Source organism: Motacilla alba, chromosome 14 (genome assembly GCF_015832195.1).
Source record: "Motacilla alba alba isolate MOTALB_02 chromosome 14, Motacilla_alba_V1.0_pri, whole genome shotgun sequence".
Taxonomy (NCBI): domain Eukaryota; kingdom Metazoa; phylum Chordata; class Aves; order Passeriformes; family Motacillidae; genus Motacilla; species Motacilla alba.
The window spans coordinates 12892913-12912409 of record NC_052029.1 but is presented as its reverse complement, the minus strand read 5'-3'; the positions used below and the strand labels follow the sequence as shown (position 1 = coordinate 12912409).

At 48.0% G+C, this 19497-nt stretch overlaps 1 protein-coding gene across 1 annotated transcript; it reads right to left on the bottom strand.

Annotated features, from left to right (window-relative positions):
* Positions 1-949: 949 nt before the first annotated feature.
* Positions 950-13168, bottom strand: LOC119707072 (cytochrome P450 3A12-like). Its single transcript, XM_038151593.1, has 13 exons — positions 13011-13168; positions 12079-12172; positions 10930-10982; positions 9747-9846; positions 9235-9348; positions 8563-8651; positions 7816-7964; positions 7209-7336; positions 6811-6895; positions 6009-6169; positions 5620-5846; positions 4027-4189; positions 950-2070 (listed from the first exon to the last, which is right to left on the bottom strand). Exons 1-13 carry the CDS (start codon positions 13079-13081, stop codon positions 1984-1986), a joined length of 1521 nt encoding a protein of 506 aa, XP_038007521.1. The 5' UTR covers positions 13082-13168; the 3' UTR covers positions 950-1983.
* Between the last annotated feature and the right edge of the window lie 6329 nt (positions 13169-19497).

The following is a 19497-nucleotide window of genomic DNA, read 5'->3' as shown; positions in this document are numbered from 1 at the left end:
AAGGATGTTTTCCTGGGGCGTTGACATTTCTGTGTGATTCATTCCAACATGGGCATGGGGTGAGGAGGCAAAACCCTTTTCTCACTGCCACCGGGCAAGCTCTGCCCTTTGCCCCAGCAAGGCCATTAATTCATCCCTGTGACACTGCAGGTGACTTTGTCACCCTCATCTTCTTGGTCACTTCTCAAGGCAGAGGATTTTCCATGCCCCTTGCTATGAACCCCTGTGATGGTACAGGCACTTTTCAGCTGTTTGTCCTCCAGGGCTCTGACTGCCTGTACATTTAGTCCATGTACTGTCACAAACACCCTGCCTTGACTTTGGAAAAGAGGACAGCAACGGCTGAAAACAAAGATGGATTGTCACTTTTGGACGTTGGTGGCAGAAGGGAGTTGCAGTGCTGCAGGTGAGGAGGGCAGAAGGGCAAGCCATGGCTGCCTGAGCTGCTGGGAATTTTCTAACCCTCTCACCCAGCTCATTGATGACTCTCTAGAGAAGCAGCCTCACTCCTCCCCTACACTTCCAGTCAAGGGTGTCTTTCACTGGGGAATTTAATTTGCTGCAGAAAGGTTATTAGATCCCTTCTGAGGTTTTCTACTCAATTCCTAAAAAATATAGAAAGTAAGTATGAAAAGAACATATAATAACATATGTATAATCTATCTACCTCTATAAAAAAAGAATATAAAAGAAATATAAAAGCTGCTACGTAGTGAATAAAATTCCTTTTGCAATAGGAATCACTTCACCCTCAATGACTCTGCTCAGCTGTTCCTTTTGGGCTCTTGTACCTTCAGCTCTGCATCTCCAGGAGCAGCTCTTATGATTCATGGTACCCATAGGGATTCATCCAGGATAAAAAGTTTTCATCACCTGGCCAAAGGCTTATGAGATCTACAGATGGAGTCACTTGTGTATGGAGAAAGCACAGCAGCAGAGACTGGCATCAGTCGGACACAGAAGAGGCAAGTGAATTTTTTATTGCAGTTAGCATTCGTGTGGCAGTTTTTGGAGGAATAATATGAAATCCTAGACTGTACAAAAATTAAAAAGTTTGGCAAGATTTTGAAGCTCTCGATAGGCAAAGGCACCTTTCTTCCAGACAGGATTGCCCAGGACATCTGAAGGCTCTCCATGCTGCATCCTGCATAATTATTTAGTTAAGCTGGTCTTACAGTGGCCTAATATAAATCAGACTAAAAGGTGTTATGACAGCAATACGGATGATGCCTGTGTTGACAATCCCTCCCATGACAGGTGGCTGCATGCCCACGATAAAACAAGCAAACAGTCAGGAAACATATGTGGGACACTTCTCTCCCACTCTGCAAAGTCCTTAGGGGTAACTGCTTCTCTCTGGGCTCCTCCAGTTAACCCATCTGCACTTGGAATCACACAAAAGCCATCTAAAAGCACACCAACATCTAAATAAATCAGCATCAGAAAATCTGCTGCAGGCATTCAGTCCTATAAGGACGTGACCATTTTAACACTTGTCAGGGCCATAGCACAGAGCTCAGGAAAGGCCCTTGGACAACTCTGCATTCCCAGGAGAATAAAACCTGAGACACACAGAATCACCCGGCAGGCAGAGGGAACAGGAGCAATGGCAGCATTACTTAACTATGTGCAATTTGCTCTCCCCATCTTGATTTAAATTACACTGCCAGAAGAGACTGACAGTGTCTGGAATCAAATTGCTTAGAAAAGTGCCTTTTCAGAGAGAGAGAAAAAAATGCCCAAATAACTGGAGTGCAAATGGTCTTGCAAAATGCCTATTGTGATTGGGGACAGCAGGACCTGGGGCTCATGTTCATTAGAATAATGCTCATGTAATTTTGCTGGGCCAAACCCTTATGAAATAGGGGGGGCTGCCCCCCTGACATTCCTACAGCGCACACATTAACCTGGACTCCTCTCAAGAGCTGGAGGAGGCACCATTAAATAAGAGTCTCTTGCTCTGTTCCTGCTTCCTTCACTTCTTCAGTCAGCCTGGGCTCTGGGGACCATCTTCAGGACAATGGGCTTCTCTGGTTGCATAAAACCTTTCGAGTCCAGGACCAGTGGGATCTTGAGCAGGAGGGAAAAACAAGGAAACAGCCACATCAGCTGGGAGAAAGCACAGACAGGACAGCAGGAGCCCTACAGCTCACACACATCCCAGCTACCACTTGTTTTCAATGCATTTCCCAGCTCACAGGTGTACTTAGAGCAGGACCATCACTATTGCTCATGCAAAGCAGCCACCAGCAGGTGTTTAACAGCCCTCAGCTCTTGGATAAACTGGTCAGTGAGCTCTGGCTTTCACGTGGCACGGTGCAAAGAGCTCGGTGTGCTGATCAACAGGCCGCACGTGGAGGGAAGAGCAGCCAAACCCCAGCCAGGGTGCTGCAGCTAAACGGGGGCGTGCAGTGCCATTTTGCTTAATGCACAAGTGTGTCAGTACTAAGGGCAGCTAGATCATAATGGGAGCTGGAGGAGCAATAAGCTCTCCAGGAAGAGCAAAACTAAAATTGCTGCTCAGTCCAAGCAGCAAAGCAAAAGCATCCTCAACATGAAAGGTTTCCATGGGTAGGCTGGGAATCTCAACAGAAAAAACGTTTAAAGCTGGTGTTGGAGGAATCATCTTGCAAGGGAGGGAAGTGTGTTTAAAGTCTCCCCCACCAGTGGATGCTGCTCCTATCCCAGCTCCTTCTCTCCCCATCAGGACAAGGGTGACACACCCCCAGCCCAACAGGCCACATTCACCTCCCATATCCCAGTAAGCTTTGTTTCAGGAAATTTAAGCAATATGGCTTGGAGCCCAATGTGTCATCAGTGGAGCAGGGAGAGGAGGCTGCATCTTCCATATACATGTTCCAAAAGGATGCTCCAGCATGAAAATTTCCCTCCTACTCTGATGTACATGACACCTTCTGTAGAAAAAAGGGCTGAAAGAGCCCCATAAACCTATGGGCACCAATAATACAATACATATTTAACTTGTCTCCTTTTAATTAAAGGCAGTTATAAAAAGAATCAATTTTATGGATTGCAGAGGACTAGAAAAATGTCATTAGACTTGGGGGAGGGTGGATAGGTCACTGCATTGTTAATGGACTATTACAGTCTTTCACCTCCAGGTTACCAGTTGAGCTGCAATCTGAATCTGCAGAGATTCCAGCTGAGCACCCGTGCCAAGTAATAATTTAATAAGGACTTTTCTGTTTCTTACAACAAACGTCCTTTGAGTGACTTGTTGCCCCCTCTGCTCTGATTTCCCAAGCTCTCCTCACCAACAGAATGTAATAATGGCCCAGCCTTTTGCAGCAGTGAGTGCAGAGAGCTGGGTCAGGCTGGAAACACCGTGGTGCTGCCTGCCTGAGGCACAGGAGCTGCTGTGCTCTCAGCAGGGCTGGACTGACACATCATTTCCAACAGCTCCTGCATTTATTTCATGTCAAACACTCCCACCCTGCAAGGCCCATCCCATCAGAACTGTATGCAGCATTCACTGGGATCCTGGGCAAAACCAAAGCCTGGTGGGATCCAGCATAAAGAGGGAGAGGATCACCAATTCAAACATAACTCACATTGTGCTTGCTTGAAAATTGCTACCCTTTAGGGATTTCCCTGGGTCATAAGAGATGAATTTTGGTGTCCTGGGATGTCCCACAGAGAATAGCCGTGTTTGTGTTTTAAACACAGCTTTGGTATGGGCATGGGGATGTTCTCTTCCTGCTCTCCGGAGCAGGGGCTTCCTAAGCTGGGTCAAACAGACCAACAGTGCACTGTGGGGGAGAGAGCACCCCACAATTTAGGTGCACCCAAAGATAGGCCCAGGACTTCAAGGATTTCAGCCTAAAACATCCCACCAACATTAAATATGCTTCTGTAGAGGCTTTTTTTAAAAAAAAGCATAAGTAACTTGTGGTGAACCCCTTACAATTAACTGAGAAGATTTTAACAGTTATTGCCATGTAACAGTAGGACCATCTCAGAGGGAGTAAGGGGCAGATAATTAGAGACATCACCCCACATCCTCACCGGTGTGTCTTTGCAGGGTCTGAATGAGAAGTTCTGCAACAGGACAACCACAGCCACTTTCAACACAAGGAGAGCAAACCTCATCCCTATGCAGTTCCTGGGGCCAGCCCCAAATGGCAGGAAGGTGTAGGGGTCAATACCCTCTTTGTTCTCTTTACTGAACCTGATTATAACCAAAAAAAAGAACAAGTTAGCAAGAACCACTCTGTTCCGGGATGTGTTAACTTCCAAATCTGAAGTAATGAGGGGTCTGGGAAGGGAAAAGCTTTTTGTGTTTCTGTGCAAATTAGAAGCTAAGTCCCTTATTTCTGTCTCAATAGACACGTTATGCCTCTGCTTTCATCCCAGTGCTCAGACTTGGTTGTGCAAATCCAGGTGCATTGGGTATCCTGGGAATACCTGAAACACGCTAATGGATTTCATGACTGCTCTTTTCTCAGAACTCCCTCTCAGCTCCAAAACTGAACCCAGATTTCAAACCCTAAACCACACAGGTCTACAGCTCCACAGCTTCCCTCTAGATCAAAGGACTGAGCAAACAAAAAGATGTTCTCCCCTTGTGTGACTAAAGGCAGGGCTGCTTTTGAGACATGCCAGCCCCATTCCTTCCCTCATCATGAAAAACAGGGAAGAACAATGAGCTTCACAGAGAAATTTGCCACTGAGCATTTTCAGTAATACTTCTCAGTGATCAGTTGGTTTTCATGTCAGAAACCTTTTCATTCCCAGTGCATGAGGTACAAACCTCAGCTATGCTAAGTCAGAAGTGAAGTATCTCACTACTGAGACACCAGCACATCCCTCTGATGAACTCCCAGCAAGGCAAGTGAGCCCTGAAGAGCTCCTGTCCAGCTACCCATGCCAAGTTTGACAACTGGAATAAGGATGTGGCTACTGGAGCAACTGGTGTAGCCTGGCCCATTGCCAGAGCACTTGTATTTGGGCGTTTCCTTCTCAATCCAACACAAGGTGACCACAGGTGCTTCTGCCTGATACCTGATGCTGCCATGTTTTGTCTCAAAGTTCACCATGTTCCCACACCAGGATTAGTTTCCAGGGGTATTTCAGCTCTTGGTGCAAGGGCAGAGGTCTGGTCTTGGTCTCCCTGGACCAAGCATCAATGTTTTGGTGGCCACCTGAAGATTACCAGGTTCATGGTATCCCAGGTCTGCCTTGGGCTATTGCATCATTTTGCAGGGTCTGACAGAGCTCCTAAGCAAAGATTGCTTCAGAACTTGAGTTAAAAATTAAGTTTTATTTCCTACCCATCTTTGCCCTTCCACTGCTGATTTGCAGGGCATTGTGCCAGTCACCCAATGGCTCTTGCTTTAATATCTGGCCATAAACCCCTCAGTGTTACAGCTGCTGGGAGCTGCTCTCACTGTTGCTCCCTTCAATGCAGTTAATTAAATTCCATGCACAGTTTATGGATGTAGATCATAAAACTCCCCTCACGGTAATGCTGGGACTAGATGTCAGACAATGATAAATGCCTAATTTAAATGTTATAATCATGCATTCCCCATTTTTGCTGCCATTCCCACTCCCAGGGCTGAGGTTGAGCATGCAGCTATTCCCCCCTGTGGCCCTCACCTCTCAGGCCTGAACTCGTCCGGCTCTGGCCAGTACTGCGGGTCCCGGTGCAGCACGAAGGCTGGGATCACAATCACCATTCCCTCTGGAATTGTCACTCCACTGAGCTCCACAGTCTTCTTGCAGACCCTCTCGAGCCGGCCCCCAACGGGGTAGAGCCGGATGGATTCGTTCACCACCATATCCAAGTACTCCATCTGAGTGATGGCGGCGTACGTGGGAGTGGCCTGCGAGGGGAATGGGAGGGCTGAGAACACAGCACAGCAACTGCCACCCCTACAGCCCCCCAGTGCTTCCAAGGAAGGGGGAATCTCAGTGCCAGCACCTCTGCCACTCTGTTTCCAACCTGGGTTTGCAAGGCAGGTGGGTACAAGCCCACCCTCCTTTACCTTGTTGGGCAGGTGTGCATCGACCTCGTCCTGGAGTCGCTGCTGTACGTCGGGGTGGGTGGCCAGGTTGTAGGCTATGTAGCTGAGGGTGGAGCTGGTGGTCTCATAACCAGCAAAGACAAAGATAAGAGCCTGGGCCAGAACCTCCTCATCATTTAATGCTGAAAAAAGGCATAGAAGCACATACAAGAAGCTGAAAATTACAGTAATTAACCCTTGGGAATTGAGGATCCCAGTCATCAGTCTAGGTAATGCTACTCCTAGCTACACAACAGTTGGTAAAGGAAACATCCAGCTTACCCTCTGGTACCACAAAGGCGTGCAGGATGCAGTGCAGTGTGTCCTACAAATACCCTGTCCTGGCACCTCAAAAGTTTAAAAGCATCCTGCCTTGAGTTGACTGACCAGGACTATGCCTTGGCTGAGCCTTTATCTTCTTACACTTTACCTAGGATAGGGAACAAAGGTGAGCTCACAGGTGAGCAAGGTGCACACAGCAGATGTGCTTCGTGTGCTTTTTGATATGCAGCCAACATTGCTGGCCTTCAGAGACAACAAAGTAGGAAATGGGGGTAAGGAGATACTCTTTTTGTTCTTTGTTGCACAAACACACTCAAAGATATCCCAGGAAATGAGATACAATGAAAATATGGCTGACTTGTGATAAACATCATTATGGCCCCACTATGGATACCATGAATCTTTCATGGGATTAATGACTAAAATCCTCTCCCTACTTCCCTTTCAAATGGATAAGGAACTACTGCTTTCTGCTGAGAGGAGAATACATCTCAAGACATACTTTTGTCCAAGTTGGTCTCAGCAGACTTGGAGCCATCATGTGAGTTCTGCGATTCAATCATGAGCTGCAGGAAATCCACCCGGTCCTGGGGAGAAAAAGAGGCAGAGAAGATGTGGGTGGGGAAGAGGCAAACCTTGTCCAGCACAAGTCCCTTGCTGAGACACCTGCTCCACTCACAGCTCATGGCTTCAGTACGTGATGAGGTCTGGACTACAGACCCTTCAGGAACACAAATACTTTCTCCACTTGGACCCCCAGGCAGGGTGTGGTTCTGGCCTTTCTCGGGTTTGGTGAGCTTGGAGAGCAGGTGACACACCACAGTTTCCAAAGATGCCACCAGATTCCTCCTGCACTCAGGACTTTTCCTGAAGAGAAGAGGCCACCTAGGCTGGACTCACCGTGCTGCTGCCCTTCTCCCGTTCCTTCTTCATTTTTGTGAAGACATTCTTGAAGAAGTCCATGACGTCTGAGGGTAACAGAGTCACCTTCATCCTTTCCAGCACAGGGATAACAAAGGGGAACAACACTAAAAGGAAAGAAGAGACCAACACACTTGAGCTCAAAGTGGCCCTGAGAAAATCCAACCTGGCCCAAAGCATAGAAAGGAGCAGTACATCTGGACCTTGACCCTTTTTGTCGCCTCCATCTCTTTTTACCTAGCTGTAGTTGGGATGAAAGAGCACTTGAGAACCTCCTCCATATGTTATGTTATGGCCACAATACCACACTAAGTGCAGCTCTCTGATAGAGCAGCTCTCCACCATCTCTGCAAAGAGGGTCTCTCCTCATAGGAGGATGCTGCCAAGATCCACATGGGCTGTAAAAATCCTGGCTGTGGTTTCCCTGGGGAAACATTTCTGCAGATCTGAGACTGTAAATCCAATCCTGAAAAGTGCTGAGCATCTCCTATATGGCAGAAAGGACTCAAAGTTACTAAGAGAGCTTACAGAAAATGCAGCACCTTTGACACTGATTCAGGGCTATATGAGATGAGGTTTGTCATACCTAAGAGTAAGAACACAGGACTTAGGAAACTGAATTGGAGAAATTTCTTAATGTTGGTGACAAAGGGGTCATTGGGGTTGTTCATGGAGTCAACATTGACACTGAAAGAAGTGCTGGTCACCACATCCATGCTGTAAGCTCCAAAAATGCTGAGTAGAGAAGAAGAGAGAGTGAATGAGACGAACCCAACCACAGCAGTAAATAAGAGCCCATCTAGGAACAATCCTCGTGGGAAGGAATCTCTCTTAATGCACAGTCCTAGCATAGTAGGTTTGTCCTGACCTGGCAGTAACCACCATTTTATTTTTGAAGTTTACCCATTGCATTCATTCCTCCCACTTTTCTAAGCTTCAAAAACCTAAGCTGTAGTTGGAAAGCACTGCAGTCTCAGGTAACAATGACTATATTCTGATTTTCATCTGTAAAAGAGATTGCAAAAATGACATCAAAAATACTGTATCTTGTGCAGCTTCTAGAAAAAACTCTGGGAAATGCTTCTTCCTACCTCAAAATGCATCCCCAGTAAAATGAAATGGGAAAAGGGCACAGCTCTCCCATTTGAGCAGAACAGAGCAGAGCACAGCAAGCCCAGTGCTGAGGAGCATGCCATGCCCATGACTGCTATGTGGAGTCTGCTTCCATAGCTGACAAGGGATTCATGCTGCAGCATGGAAAAGGCTCTTCAGAACAGTCCCTTCCCCACACTGAATACAAACCCCTTCCTGTCAGCCCCACACAGTTACTCACTCCTTCGCAGTCACAAACTCGTCATTAGCCACTTTCTTCTCAATGTTTTTCACTAATTTTTCACCATAGTGATTAATGATAGGGAACATCTGAAATGCAAACCAAAGCAGAAAGCACTGTTGACTCGTTCTCTGCCACCAAACAAGGCTGGGCCACACTGCCATCTGCCACTTTCCACATCTTGTTTGGGGAGGAAGGGCAAGCAAAAGGAAGGTCTCATTTCCTCAATCACTGCTTTCTCTCATCTTAACCTGTCCAGAGAGCTCATCTGACTAGGACTAAGCAGGGCTCTCCTCCAAAAATCCACACTCAGCTCCCGCTCCAGCTTAGCATCCACTCTAGCTGGGATGAACATGGCTCCTGGGCACATGGAAAATGGACAAGCCTGGTGTGAATGATGTGTTTAGCAGGATGAACATACAGGCCATAGGACCAACAGCCTCAGCTTCCAATGTCTTGTGTGCTGTTTCATCCCCCACTCCCTTCTCCTGACTCCCTCCCCAGGATGGCAGCCAGACACTGCATTGCTGAATGGTACCAACAATCCAGGTGCTCATGGATGTGGTCCTGGCAAACAGGGTGACTTCCCCATTTGAGGGGAAGGTCTGCACTCAGAAACAGATCAGTTCTCCTCCAGCTATGGATGCAAAGTACCACTGGCCTGTGCTTTACCTCCTTCAGCTTCCCACTGGTGAAGGTTGGAGACAGCACCGTACGAATCCTTTTCCACTGCTCATCTTCAGCCACGTTGAGGGCCGACTCCAGGATCCCATTCAGACGAAAGTTCTGCACAGGGGAACAGGAGAGAAGTGAAGGCTTACAGCCCCCTTCCATGTGACAGAAATGCAAAGAAAAACCTTCCAAGGAGTGTTGACCCGGCCCCTGAAGTCATGACAGATCCACCTCAACCAGCAAACAACAGAAATAGAAACAGAAGTCTGAGTGTGATAAACTGACATTATCCCCTAGGGCACATCCAGGCTGATGGCCCAATGTCCCAGCCAGAGTGGCTCCTATACCTCTCTAGCAGAGTTTTGATGTTGTTATTATCAGCAAACTGAGGCACATCAGAGAGCAGGTACTTGCTGAAGGGATCAGAGGAGAACAGAAACCAAGAAGAAATTCCTTCTTCCTTGCTGCATGTGCTTTGTACTGAACAGCAAAGCACAGGACTAGGTACCTACCCGGCGATTAGTAAAAATGCTGTAGCACTCTTTCACCAGGATGTTTTTGATGAGGATGGGGTCCAAAACAGCCAGCACAGGCTGCCTGCCATCATAAAACCTAAGCCAATAGAAACCCACAGTCAGTCCATCCTTCATGGTCAGTTGGAACAAAAGCAGCCTGCTCTGTCCATGGCCAGAGCCACAGCACAAAGGGTTTGGGCCCTCTGACAAAACAGCTGGAAGGATGAGGCTGGAACTTGTTTATTATGCAGTGAAAGAGGAGAAAGTGAACAGTGACAAACATGGGCAGGATAAGCATTTCTAGCAATTGTCTGTGGTACTGAAGAGTTACCAAAGCTGTGTGGGTTTAGATAAAAGGCAGCTTTTTGCCACGATGTTGATTCCCTGCACTTGGGCTGTCTGAGCCATTTCCACTACTGATGGCTGGAGACAAGAAATCCACACCAAACAATCTACCTGTGGAGGAAAGAGATTTCCTGCCTGGCCCACAAGGCACTGAGAGGTGAAAACTTCATCTGTCTCCTCCATTTTCCAATCAACAGAGACAGAAAAACTTAAAAGTCATGGTGTGGGCTAAAGGGCAGGGAGCCCTGGGCCACAGCTGAGGGAAGCTGGCATCTTCAAGAAGCTTGCAAACATTTAATCTTTCGAAAAAATGCAGCAGGTTTCATGAAGCCTCCCAGGATGTTTTTTTGCAGAGCAATTTTGTTTTGGTTTGAGAGGTTCTCAGTGGAAGCATGATAAGAAGCCCCTGCATAAAACAAGCACTGTGCAGGGAGCAGGGAGGCAGGTTGAAAGGTAGCTTGTGCCCCAGCTCTGGGAGAAGCAGGGAGCAAGATGAAAAACGTCGTGGCAGCCTGCAGCTTGCTTTCTGCTCCAGACACAGAAGAGCAGCTTCAAAGGCAGGAGGCTCAGTTTGACACCAAGCAGTGGAGGTGATTTTCAAAGCTAATGCAAAGAAATGACCCCATAAACTGGCCATCACCATCCCAGCCCCACACCACACTGAAATCCCTTGGAGAGATGAGTGGAGACTTTCCCAGTGCTAAACCTTGATTCTCCCAGGCTGTCACTGCTGGAATTACAGTACTGAGGAACATAACATCAATGTAACTTTTTCCATTTCATTCTGGGGCTGTGGAGCACCCCGAACTGGTAGTTTTGTTCTGTAGAAACTCACCCCCAGATTTTTCCATACTTTTCAAAGCATTTCTGATCAAAATTGTGGACTCCCTGGAAAAGAAGAAAGGAGAAATGAACAGTTTGCCAGTGAAAAGTGATCAAAGCAGGCCACAGCTGTCAGCACAGTGCATCCCACAGCCCCATTGTTAGTGGCAGAGGTTGAGGTTGGGAGGTGCATGGTCCTCTTAAGCATCACGTAGATGCTTAGGGGACATTTGCATTGGAGAGGAAAAAGAGAGCAGAGATTGAAAAAATAAAAAGGCACTTTCAACTTCTACCAGCCAACCTAATCTAAAAATGTAATGAAGACAAGGTAAGTCAGGGTACAAAGTTTTAGTAAGCAGAGTTAGGAGGCAGAACTGGATCCCAAGGTGTCCTTTCACCTTCTGCTCAACAAGTTAGAGCGGCTGCTGTCTCGGCCTCGTAGGATCTTCCTCGGCAGTTGCTGAACAGATTTTTATTTTGTTTCCATTTGGGTTTTAACTGATGTTACATGTAACAATGAAACTTAGGAGACACATAAGGCTCACAAAACCATTAGCAAGAGGCAACATGAATGATGTGAACCCAGCAAATACAAGTAAAACACCTTTCATTGAAGCCAATACACTTACTCTGCATTTGCAATCAGTTACTTGTGGTCAGCTACTGCCTTGCTATTTGATGAAGTTTGGTAGCTCAATAATGTTTGAGTTTTATTTAAAAATGTATTTGTCTGGCTTAGTCTCAGGTTGCCTCAAAAGTAAGTGGTTGGATGAAGTATTCTGGGCCTAATTCAGCCTCTTCATGTTGGTGATAAAAAGGGCATAGAAACATGCAGATCCCAGAAAACAGCAGTCTTGGGAATCTCTCCAATACTTTTTTTTTGTTTGTTTCCAACAGAACTTCAGTTGCTCAAGAGCAGGTAGAAAGACAGTAAGAAACAAAAAATTTAAATTACAAAGTAGTTTTAAAATACAGCACACCTCATTCAGGTCACCCTGAACTTTTACGTTCTCTGTGTGTCCAAAGAGCCTCCTACCTAAAAGCATAATTTTCATCTGACTGAATCAAGGACAAAGGAAAGAGATGCCCAAAGAATGGGGAAAACAGCACCAGCCACAAGAAGGATTTAAGACACTACAGAGCAGCAGCTGCTGGTACTCACATGCCGGTACTCCAGGAAAGTTCCCACAAACGGCAGAGGCCGTGGGCCAGGAATGCCCAGCTTCTTGAAGGTCCGGTAGGGCCATATCCCATAGCTGCCAACAAAGAGCATGTGAGAAGCACTTAAGCAATGAAAAGAGAAGATACTTCTTCCTGAGCACAGGGAACTGCTTAAATAACTGGTTTCTGTCACTCAGGGAAAGCTGAAATTGTGGACCAGCAGCAGCCCTGCTGAGGATACTCTTTTCAACAAATGCAGAATCACTTGGGGTACATTTCGATGGAAGACAAGGGCTGAAAGGAGCTGCAGCCCAGCCTAAACAAACCTGTGTACCTGGGCACCTCAGGGCCTCATTTAGTTGCCCAGCTCAGACAACTGTGGCTCAGGTGGCTCAGGAGAGATCTCGGAGCGATTGAGTTCTGAAGCTGAGGCCTGCCCTTGTGTTTGTCTTTGCAAAGACCTCCTGCGATGCTCAGGTGGCCGTGCTACAGCGGCACGGCAGGGACATAAATTACCACAGCAAAATTAAGTTTTTGCCTCTATAGCTCATTACAGCTCCCCTGAGCCATATAAGCCGAAGTTCTGCCAACAGAATTACTTAATCGGGAGGGTTCTGCTAGCAGCAGCTCCGGCATCGCCCTGCGCTCCTCCCAGCTGGCACAGCCCAAGGACGCCACGGGCGCTGCTGTCTATAAACAACCGGAAGTTCCTTCCTGGGAAAGGCTAAAAAAAATTCAAATATTTCCTTTAATTTCCCTCCCCGCCGAGCCCAGCTCGCTCCTTCCTGCTGGCACCGGGGCCCCGCAGCCTCCCGGAGCAGCCCCCGCTGTGCCCTGAGGGCAGCGCGGAGGCCCGGGGTGGTTTCAGCGCTAATTCACCGTGTACTGGCACGGGGCTCTTCTCCTGCCCCCAGGGGACCGGCCTCTACTTACAGGGCCACGAGGCACAGGAGAACGACGAGGAGCAGCCAGGTGACGGGGGAGAGGCTGGGCAGGAGCTGCATGGTGCCCGCCGTCCGTCCGCTTCTGCCGCTGCCGCGCCCCGGCCTGTGCCTGCACCCGTGCCCTCCATCACGTGAGGGAGGCGGCGCCTCCCCGCCCGCTCGGCGCCTCAAGGCCAGGCCCCGGGCGCGTTCCCCGGGAGCGGGGTTCTCCGGGATCGAGGTGTCGGCCCCCGCTGCCCTGCAGCTGGAAATTGCTGAAAGGGCGGTTTGCAGCCCGAGCTCCTCGTGCTGCCTCTGCAGGGACAAGCAGCTGCTCCTGTGTCCCGTCTGTCGCAGCTCCGGGGGTGTCTGTGCAGACGCACCTTCCCTTGTGCCTCCTCTCCCGCCTCCATGTGTCGTGCCCTGTATCTCCTGTTCAGGGTCCAGGAGGGAACGGGCTGGAGGAGACAGACCCGCGCCAAACACCTGCCCAGGCTGAAAGGCAGATCCTCTGAAGGATGCAATCCTGTGGCAGCATAACTTGTAGTCTCACCTGTGCCGGTGGAGCTTCTGCCCGAGTCGGTGACCGGCCAGCCCCAGGGAGCCACCAGGGCAGGGCCGTGTGGGCAGGAGGTGCTGCGGGCCGGGTGATCCCACAGTCGGTGCCCACATCTCCAGCACTCCCCAGCCTCATCACCTGGGGTTGGATTCCCATATTCCCACTGCCCCGGGCGTTCTCTCTGCACTCAGGTTGCACAAGATGATGACATTTGGCTTTAGGCAGCTCAGTTTTCCCCTCAGGCGCAGATATCGGGCTGGCTGCTTTCTGTCAGAGAAAAGTGCATTTACGTGTATGGGGGACACAGTGGAGTCTCTGGCCAGTTTAGTTCCAGCGTATGCAAACTCACCGTGCTGGTGGGTGTGTGTGGGGATGGGTCAGGATGTGTTGTCCTTTGTCCCCGTCACACTGGGAAGGGCCACAAATCTCTTCCTCTGCCCAGTCCAGCACCGTCCCCTTCTCTGTGTTCCCTGAAGACACCAGTAGAGCCACAAGGACCCTACATCACATTCACCTGCATCGGACATTAGTCCCCTGCCTTTGGCATGCTCAGCCTTAAGGAAACCCAAGTGCTTCTGCAGTTACCTGCCAGTCACATCTCACGTAGCTCTGCTCGCAGGCCAGCAGTGGATTTTGCCTCTGCCCAAACATTTCTTTTGCCTCATAACACATGCAGCGTGTGCTGAGCTGCCAGCAGGTTCAACAGTGACCTCCACACCTAGGTGGAAGACCTGAGCAGCAGCACTGCCAGTTTTGGTAGGTCAGTGTCTCAGACATCTCCAGCATTGCACAGCCACGATGTGCTCAATGATTCACATAATCACTGGCTGGCAGTAATCAATTAACCATTTTATGAAGGCACATCCCTGATTCCTGCTTCTCCAGGCTGCTCTGAAGAGCTGAGCTATAGCAGTGTGCTGTGACAAGAACTTTATTCTCCATTTTATGGGATCTGCCCCTTTTAAGACACCTTGAAGCAACTATACTCGGGGAGTTATCCTTTCTCTTGCATCCAAAGGCTGGTTCTTCTCCTTGAGAGGTCCCATACCAGAAGGACATAAAGAACAGCAGTGAAAGGCAGGAGGAGAAACCAGGTGCTGGAGCAGTAACTCCCAAGCTGGGATTAGTTGCATTTCTTCCCTCACACAAACCCTTTTATTTTCCAATAATTTTTAACAGCTGTTGTGATTTCTCAGTAGGAAGTAGGTTTGTGGTTCAGTATTTTCTCCTCTCTCACACAGAAACTGAAGCAAAGAAAGACTTCAGAGGAAAACAAGAATGTTAGCTAGCCCCCAGAATATGTAAATAAACTGTGCAGCATCTTTGCATACAAGGAAATTACTAATTTGTCCAAAACAAATTAGTAATTAGACTTTTAGTTTGGGTTTTTTTTTGTAGGTCTCTTGAAGTGCTGTGTCTCTCTAGCTCCCCAGATCGAGGAAAATCATAGTTCATAAAATGTCCACCTCCCAGTCAAAATTGCTGCCATGACTCAGAGCTGCAGGTGGGGCCATTCTGAACACTCACTGTCAGATAATTTTATACAAATTGCATGTATTAAAGTGATGCTTTTCTCCTTACACAGCTCTTTAGACCAAATGTGGTGGTATAGTCTGTACTTACTGAGACTACTTTTCTAATGTGAATATCACTGAAATGGCACCCAGGAGGAATAAAGCAGCGGGAGAGGCTCTCCAGATCATTCTTCTGGTAACATTTAAAGGGGTTTAGCCTTGTGGGCAAGCAGATTGCATAACAGGTCTGCAGGGGAGGGGCTGCTGTGGCATCCCAGCCTCTTGTCTAAGAGAAGGGAAGAAAATTGCCCATTGTTTGGGCTATAGTACTCTTGTCTGTCCAAGGCTGGTGATCCAGCAAAAACATCTTGTGGTAAGAAACGGGGAGTGATGAGTGCTCCCCACTGCACTCGTGCAACTGATGTGCTAAAGCAAGTGGAAAATAACAGCAGCAGCCTGCAAGTTGACATCACCTTCTAATTCACCTCTTTCACAAAAATGTCACTCCCCCCCACCCCTCCCATTTCAGGTAATAACTTATTAATAGGAGGTATCTCCAAGAGAGCTGCCAAACCCTGTTGGTAGGAGCCACATCAATGCCAATGACCTCTCTCATGTGCTAGTCTACGTGGTTATATATTAGAATGCAGAGCTGGTTCACAGCCCTTGTGGTGTTTCCAGGGTGAGAGACCTGTACCTATGAAGGACCCAGAGTGGTCCAAAAGGAACGTCGTCCTCTGGGTCATGAGCACTCGTGGCCTCAGCCTCTCTGACATCACCCTTCTTACTGACACCAACACAGTGCCACTGCTTTCCCCATTAATAACAAATACCAAGGGCTCTGAAAAGGCTTGCTGGGGCCCTGGGGATGCACACAGTGCTATTAAAAGACTGTTTATTCTGATGCCCTGGGGAGAGGAGGAATAACTGAGTGTGACCCTCTTCCCCAACAGCAGGGTGGCCTGTGATGGTCCTGGGCAACACTGAAACTGTGGCCCTGCCCTCCACGTGATCCCTCACACTGTGGTGGTTCCTGGCCTGTTCTTGCTGTGCCAGCCTGGAAACAATCCCAGTTCAATATTAACTCACACGTTATCTACCACTCCTCTTGGCAATGGCAGAGTGCTTTCATGCCCTGGGTACCCTTCCTGTGTTTGTGTCAGTCACCCCGGAGCACAGCACCCTTCTGATGTGCCAACACACTGCACTTGTCAGAGCTGGGAGGCAACAGGTGGCCAAGGAACTCAGATATGTGGGGATTCAAAAGCTGATGGTCACCATGGCTAACACAAACAGAAGGAGACATGAGCTGTGATATATAGCTGTAGTCACCAGTAAAAATGAGACAATGCAATTTAGACCAACTGGAAGAGCAGTGACTGAACTGATGGGGCACAGAGGATGATGTTAAAACTCATGCAGAACTTCAGTTTCTAAAAGCTCAGAGAGAGAGAAACAAAAATTTTAACTAGAGCGTCCTCCCTGGAGGAGAGGTGATTTTTTGACTGTCTGCTTGGTGGGACTGAACAAGGCCAAGGGGAGAGAAGTCCTGCAAGAGTGCAGAGCACTGGTGGAAGACCATCCCCAGGAGACAAACTCTGCCCTGCATCTCAGACTCTCTGTTAGAGAGAATGAGACATTATCTTGCAAACAAGATAATGCTTATTATCTTATTTGCAAGATAATGTCTCGTTAGCTGCTGTGTTACAGACCCAAAGGTTTTCCTTTCCTCCACATACTATGGGAAAAGTCATGTTGTGACACACACAGTCTAACAGCCATAGCAAAATGCCAGCCCCATTAATAACCAGGCTTTTATTCACTGACTGTCCCATCTTTAACAATTCCCTTCTTATTTTCCTCTCATCCCACAAATGGCATCATGAGCTGTTTATTCCTGGCTCTTCCTAACAAACCTTGCTCTCAAATGAGCCTCTTGAAAGGACTAAATGGGAAAGCACCAGATGTACGACATCCTCAAAGAGCTCCAGCAGCCAGGGGAGGACCAAGGGCTGGCACCAGCTTCTGCCTTCCCTCTCACCAAGCCCAAAACCACGCAGTGCTTCATGCCTGGGTATTTCTGAGACCTCTGCAGAGCAGAAAGACCACGTTGTTCCTTTCATCCAGCAATGCTGCCGAATGCTCCTGAAGCGTCGACAGCTGAAACCCATCTCCCTTTCACTCCTCTATAATTTCTGAGCGAGGATGGAAAATTATAAGCCACAGCCAGTGTTAAAGTGTAAAACCAGTTCTGGAAAGCACAGCGGGGGCAGTGCTCTGTGCACTCCCCCCTCATGCTTGGACACCAGCTCCTGCAAGGACAACTTCTCCTTTGCCTGTCTCGCATTGTACCAGAGAACAACTCCAGCTTTTCAGACCTCCCAGCTGGTAGCTCAGTCTCACTGCATGAACCAGCCAGTGCTTTTCAGAAAGTGTCATTGCACCACTTGAAATGACCTCAATTTCTGCTGAACCACTTCCAAACCAGAAGTCAAGCCAGAAAAGACAAAAATCATGACATGACCCTGAAACCATAATCTCCAAACACATGACAGGCAGCCCCTTCTACCACCATCCCCTTACCTCCAAACCCACCCTATCTCACGAGGACACACATTAGAAACAATCCAGTGTTCTGGAATCTGTTTTGGAGTCAGGATCTCTGTTCAGCCAGAGCCAGGACTCAGAGCCACATCGCTGCCCAATGGCAGAGTTTAGCCCATTGTTTCTGTCTCCAGTACCTGGGTTCTGGATGTTTTTTCTGGACACATTCTGGGTATGCACTCAGGGCAGGGATGAAGCTGTTTGGCTCATGAGTCATTTGGCACTGTGGACTCCCTATCAGCAGCTGCTGGATGTGAGCCATCCCCAACATGTTCAGGCACAGTCCTTGAGAATCCAAGCAGGTATGGCTGGAGGCTTATCACTCAACCTCACAGGATTTCTCTATTGCAGCTAAAGCCAAGCATTTGGCTGGTTGGATTAACCCCTGCTGCCTTTGTGAAATAGGCTTCATTGAAAACAAGCATCTTTCTCTCACCTTTTAATTTCTTCTGTGGTGTGGAGACAGCTATGGATCAATGAAAGTGTCCTCATCAATCACCCTGGATGTTTTTTGCTGGACAGAGGATTGAAATACTGAATCCTTCCTCTGCCAGTCCTCTCCATGGTAGGGATAAAACATTTCCCAATTTCCATCAGGTTATGTGAGGTTTAATCCCAGAGGATACACTCTCCCAGCAGATTAAGTCAGTCTCATAAGTACAGCTGAAAATTGACCCTTATTTATCCCAATTTTCCCACCATCAGCTTCTTTGATAGCTACCATTACCCTGCTCCTCCCTTGCCCCCCCCCCGGGGTTCATACCAATCAGATCTGCTAGTACACACATAAAAAATAACTCAAGATTGAAAAAGTTTGTATTTAAAAGTTGAGCCTTGTACTGTTGGAATTAGACTCTAATTAGGTCAGTTGTGTTCCCCTGGTAGGGTAAGAATGATAGTGTCAGAAAACAGACAATTTATAAAGGCCCAAAAATAACTCATCCTGCTGTTTTGTAAGAAAGATGTGTTTTCTTTGCCCTGTGCTGAGGACATTGCAGTCAAGGCCACTTGGGCACACTGGGAGCAGCCACACAGATTGTGGCTTGGTCCCACAGGCAAAGCTGGCCTGTGCCTCAATTTCCTCCTACCACAGGTAGGATATTCATCCTCCCCAGTTTGGCAGGGCTGTGTTTGTCAGGCATTTTGTCACTCTTGGCATGAGACCCCATATTACACAGGTTCTTTTTCCCAACTAGCCTTTTAGCCTTATCTACACCTTCTGTGAAGTGCACAAAGGGCACAAACTCAGATTAAGGAGGCTCAGGGTAAAGAACTGAGTCCTTACAGCTGATTTTCTAGGGTGTGTGTCATCAGCATGAAGAGTGCACAGAACCCCTTGGAAGTTGCACAAAGCAGTGTCACCTTTGAGTGACATCGTGGGTGTTGGTCCCTTCTTCCTCTGAACACATTTTTGTCACACAACCATGGTTTGCAGCTTCCTTGTTCCTCCACAGGCAGATGCTGATCCCCTGATTCCACAAGACTTCACAGGTTTCAGTGCTGCTGACAAATTTGCCTAGTAAAACCCCGAAGAATGACTTTACCCATCAGCCTCGTCTGATTTAGGATTATCCTAACTCACTAACAAATGGTTATGAACGTGACAATTGCCTACTTAATGAAGGTTTCTACCAGGCTGGGAAGTCAGCAGCGACACCGCCTTGGCTTGAAGGGATGTGCCCGGCATTTCTAAGTAAACAAGACAGCAAAGCTAAAGAACTCCTGGAGCACAGTGGAAGTGAACAAAAACCCAACAAAAAAAAGTGTGTTCACATAAAGTTCCTTTTGATTTTGTGGGAAATGCAGGTTCAAAATGAAAA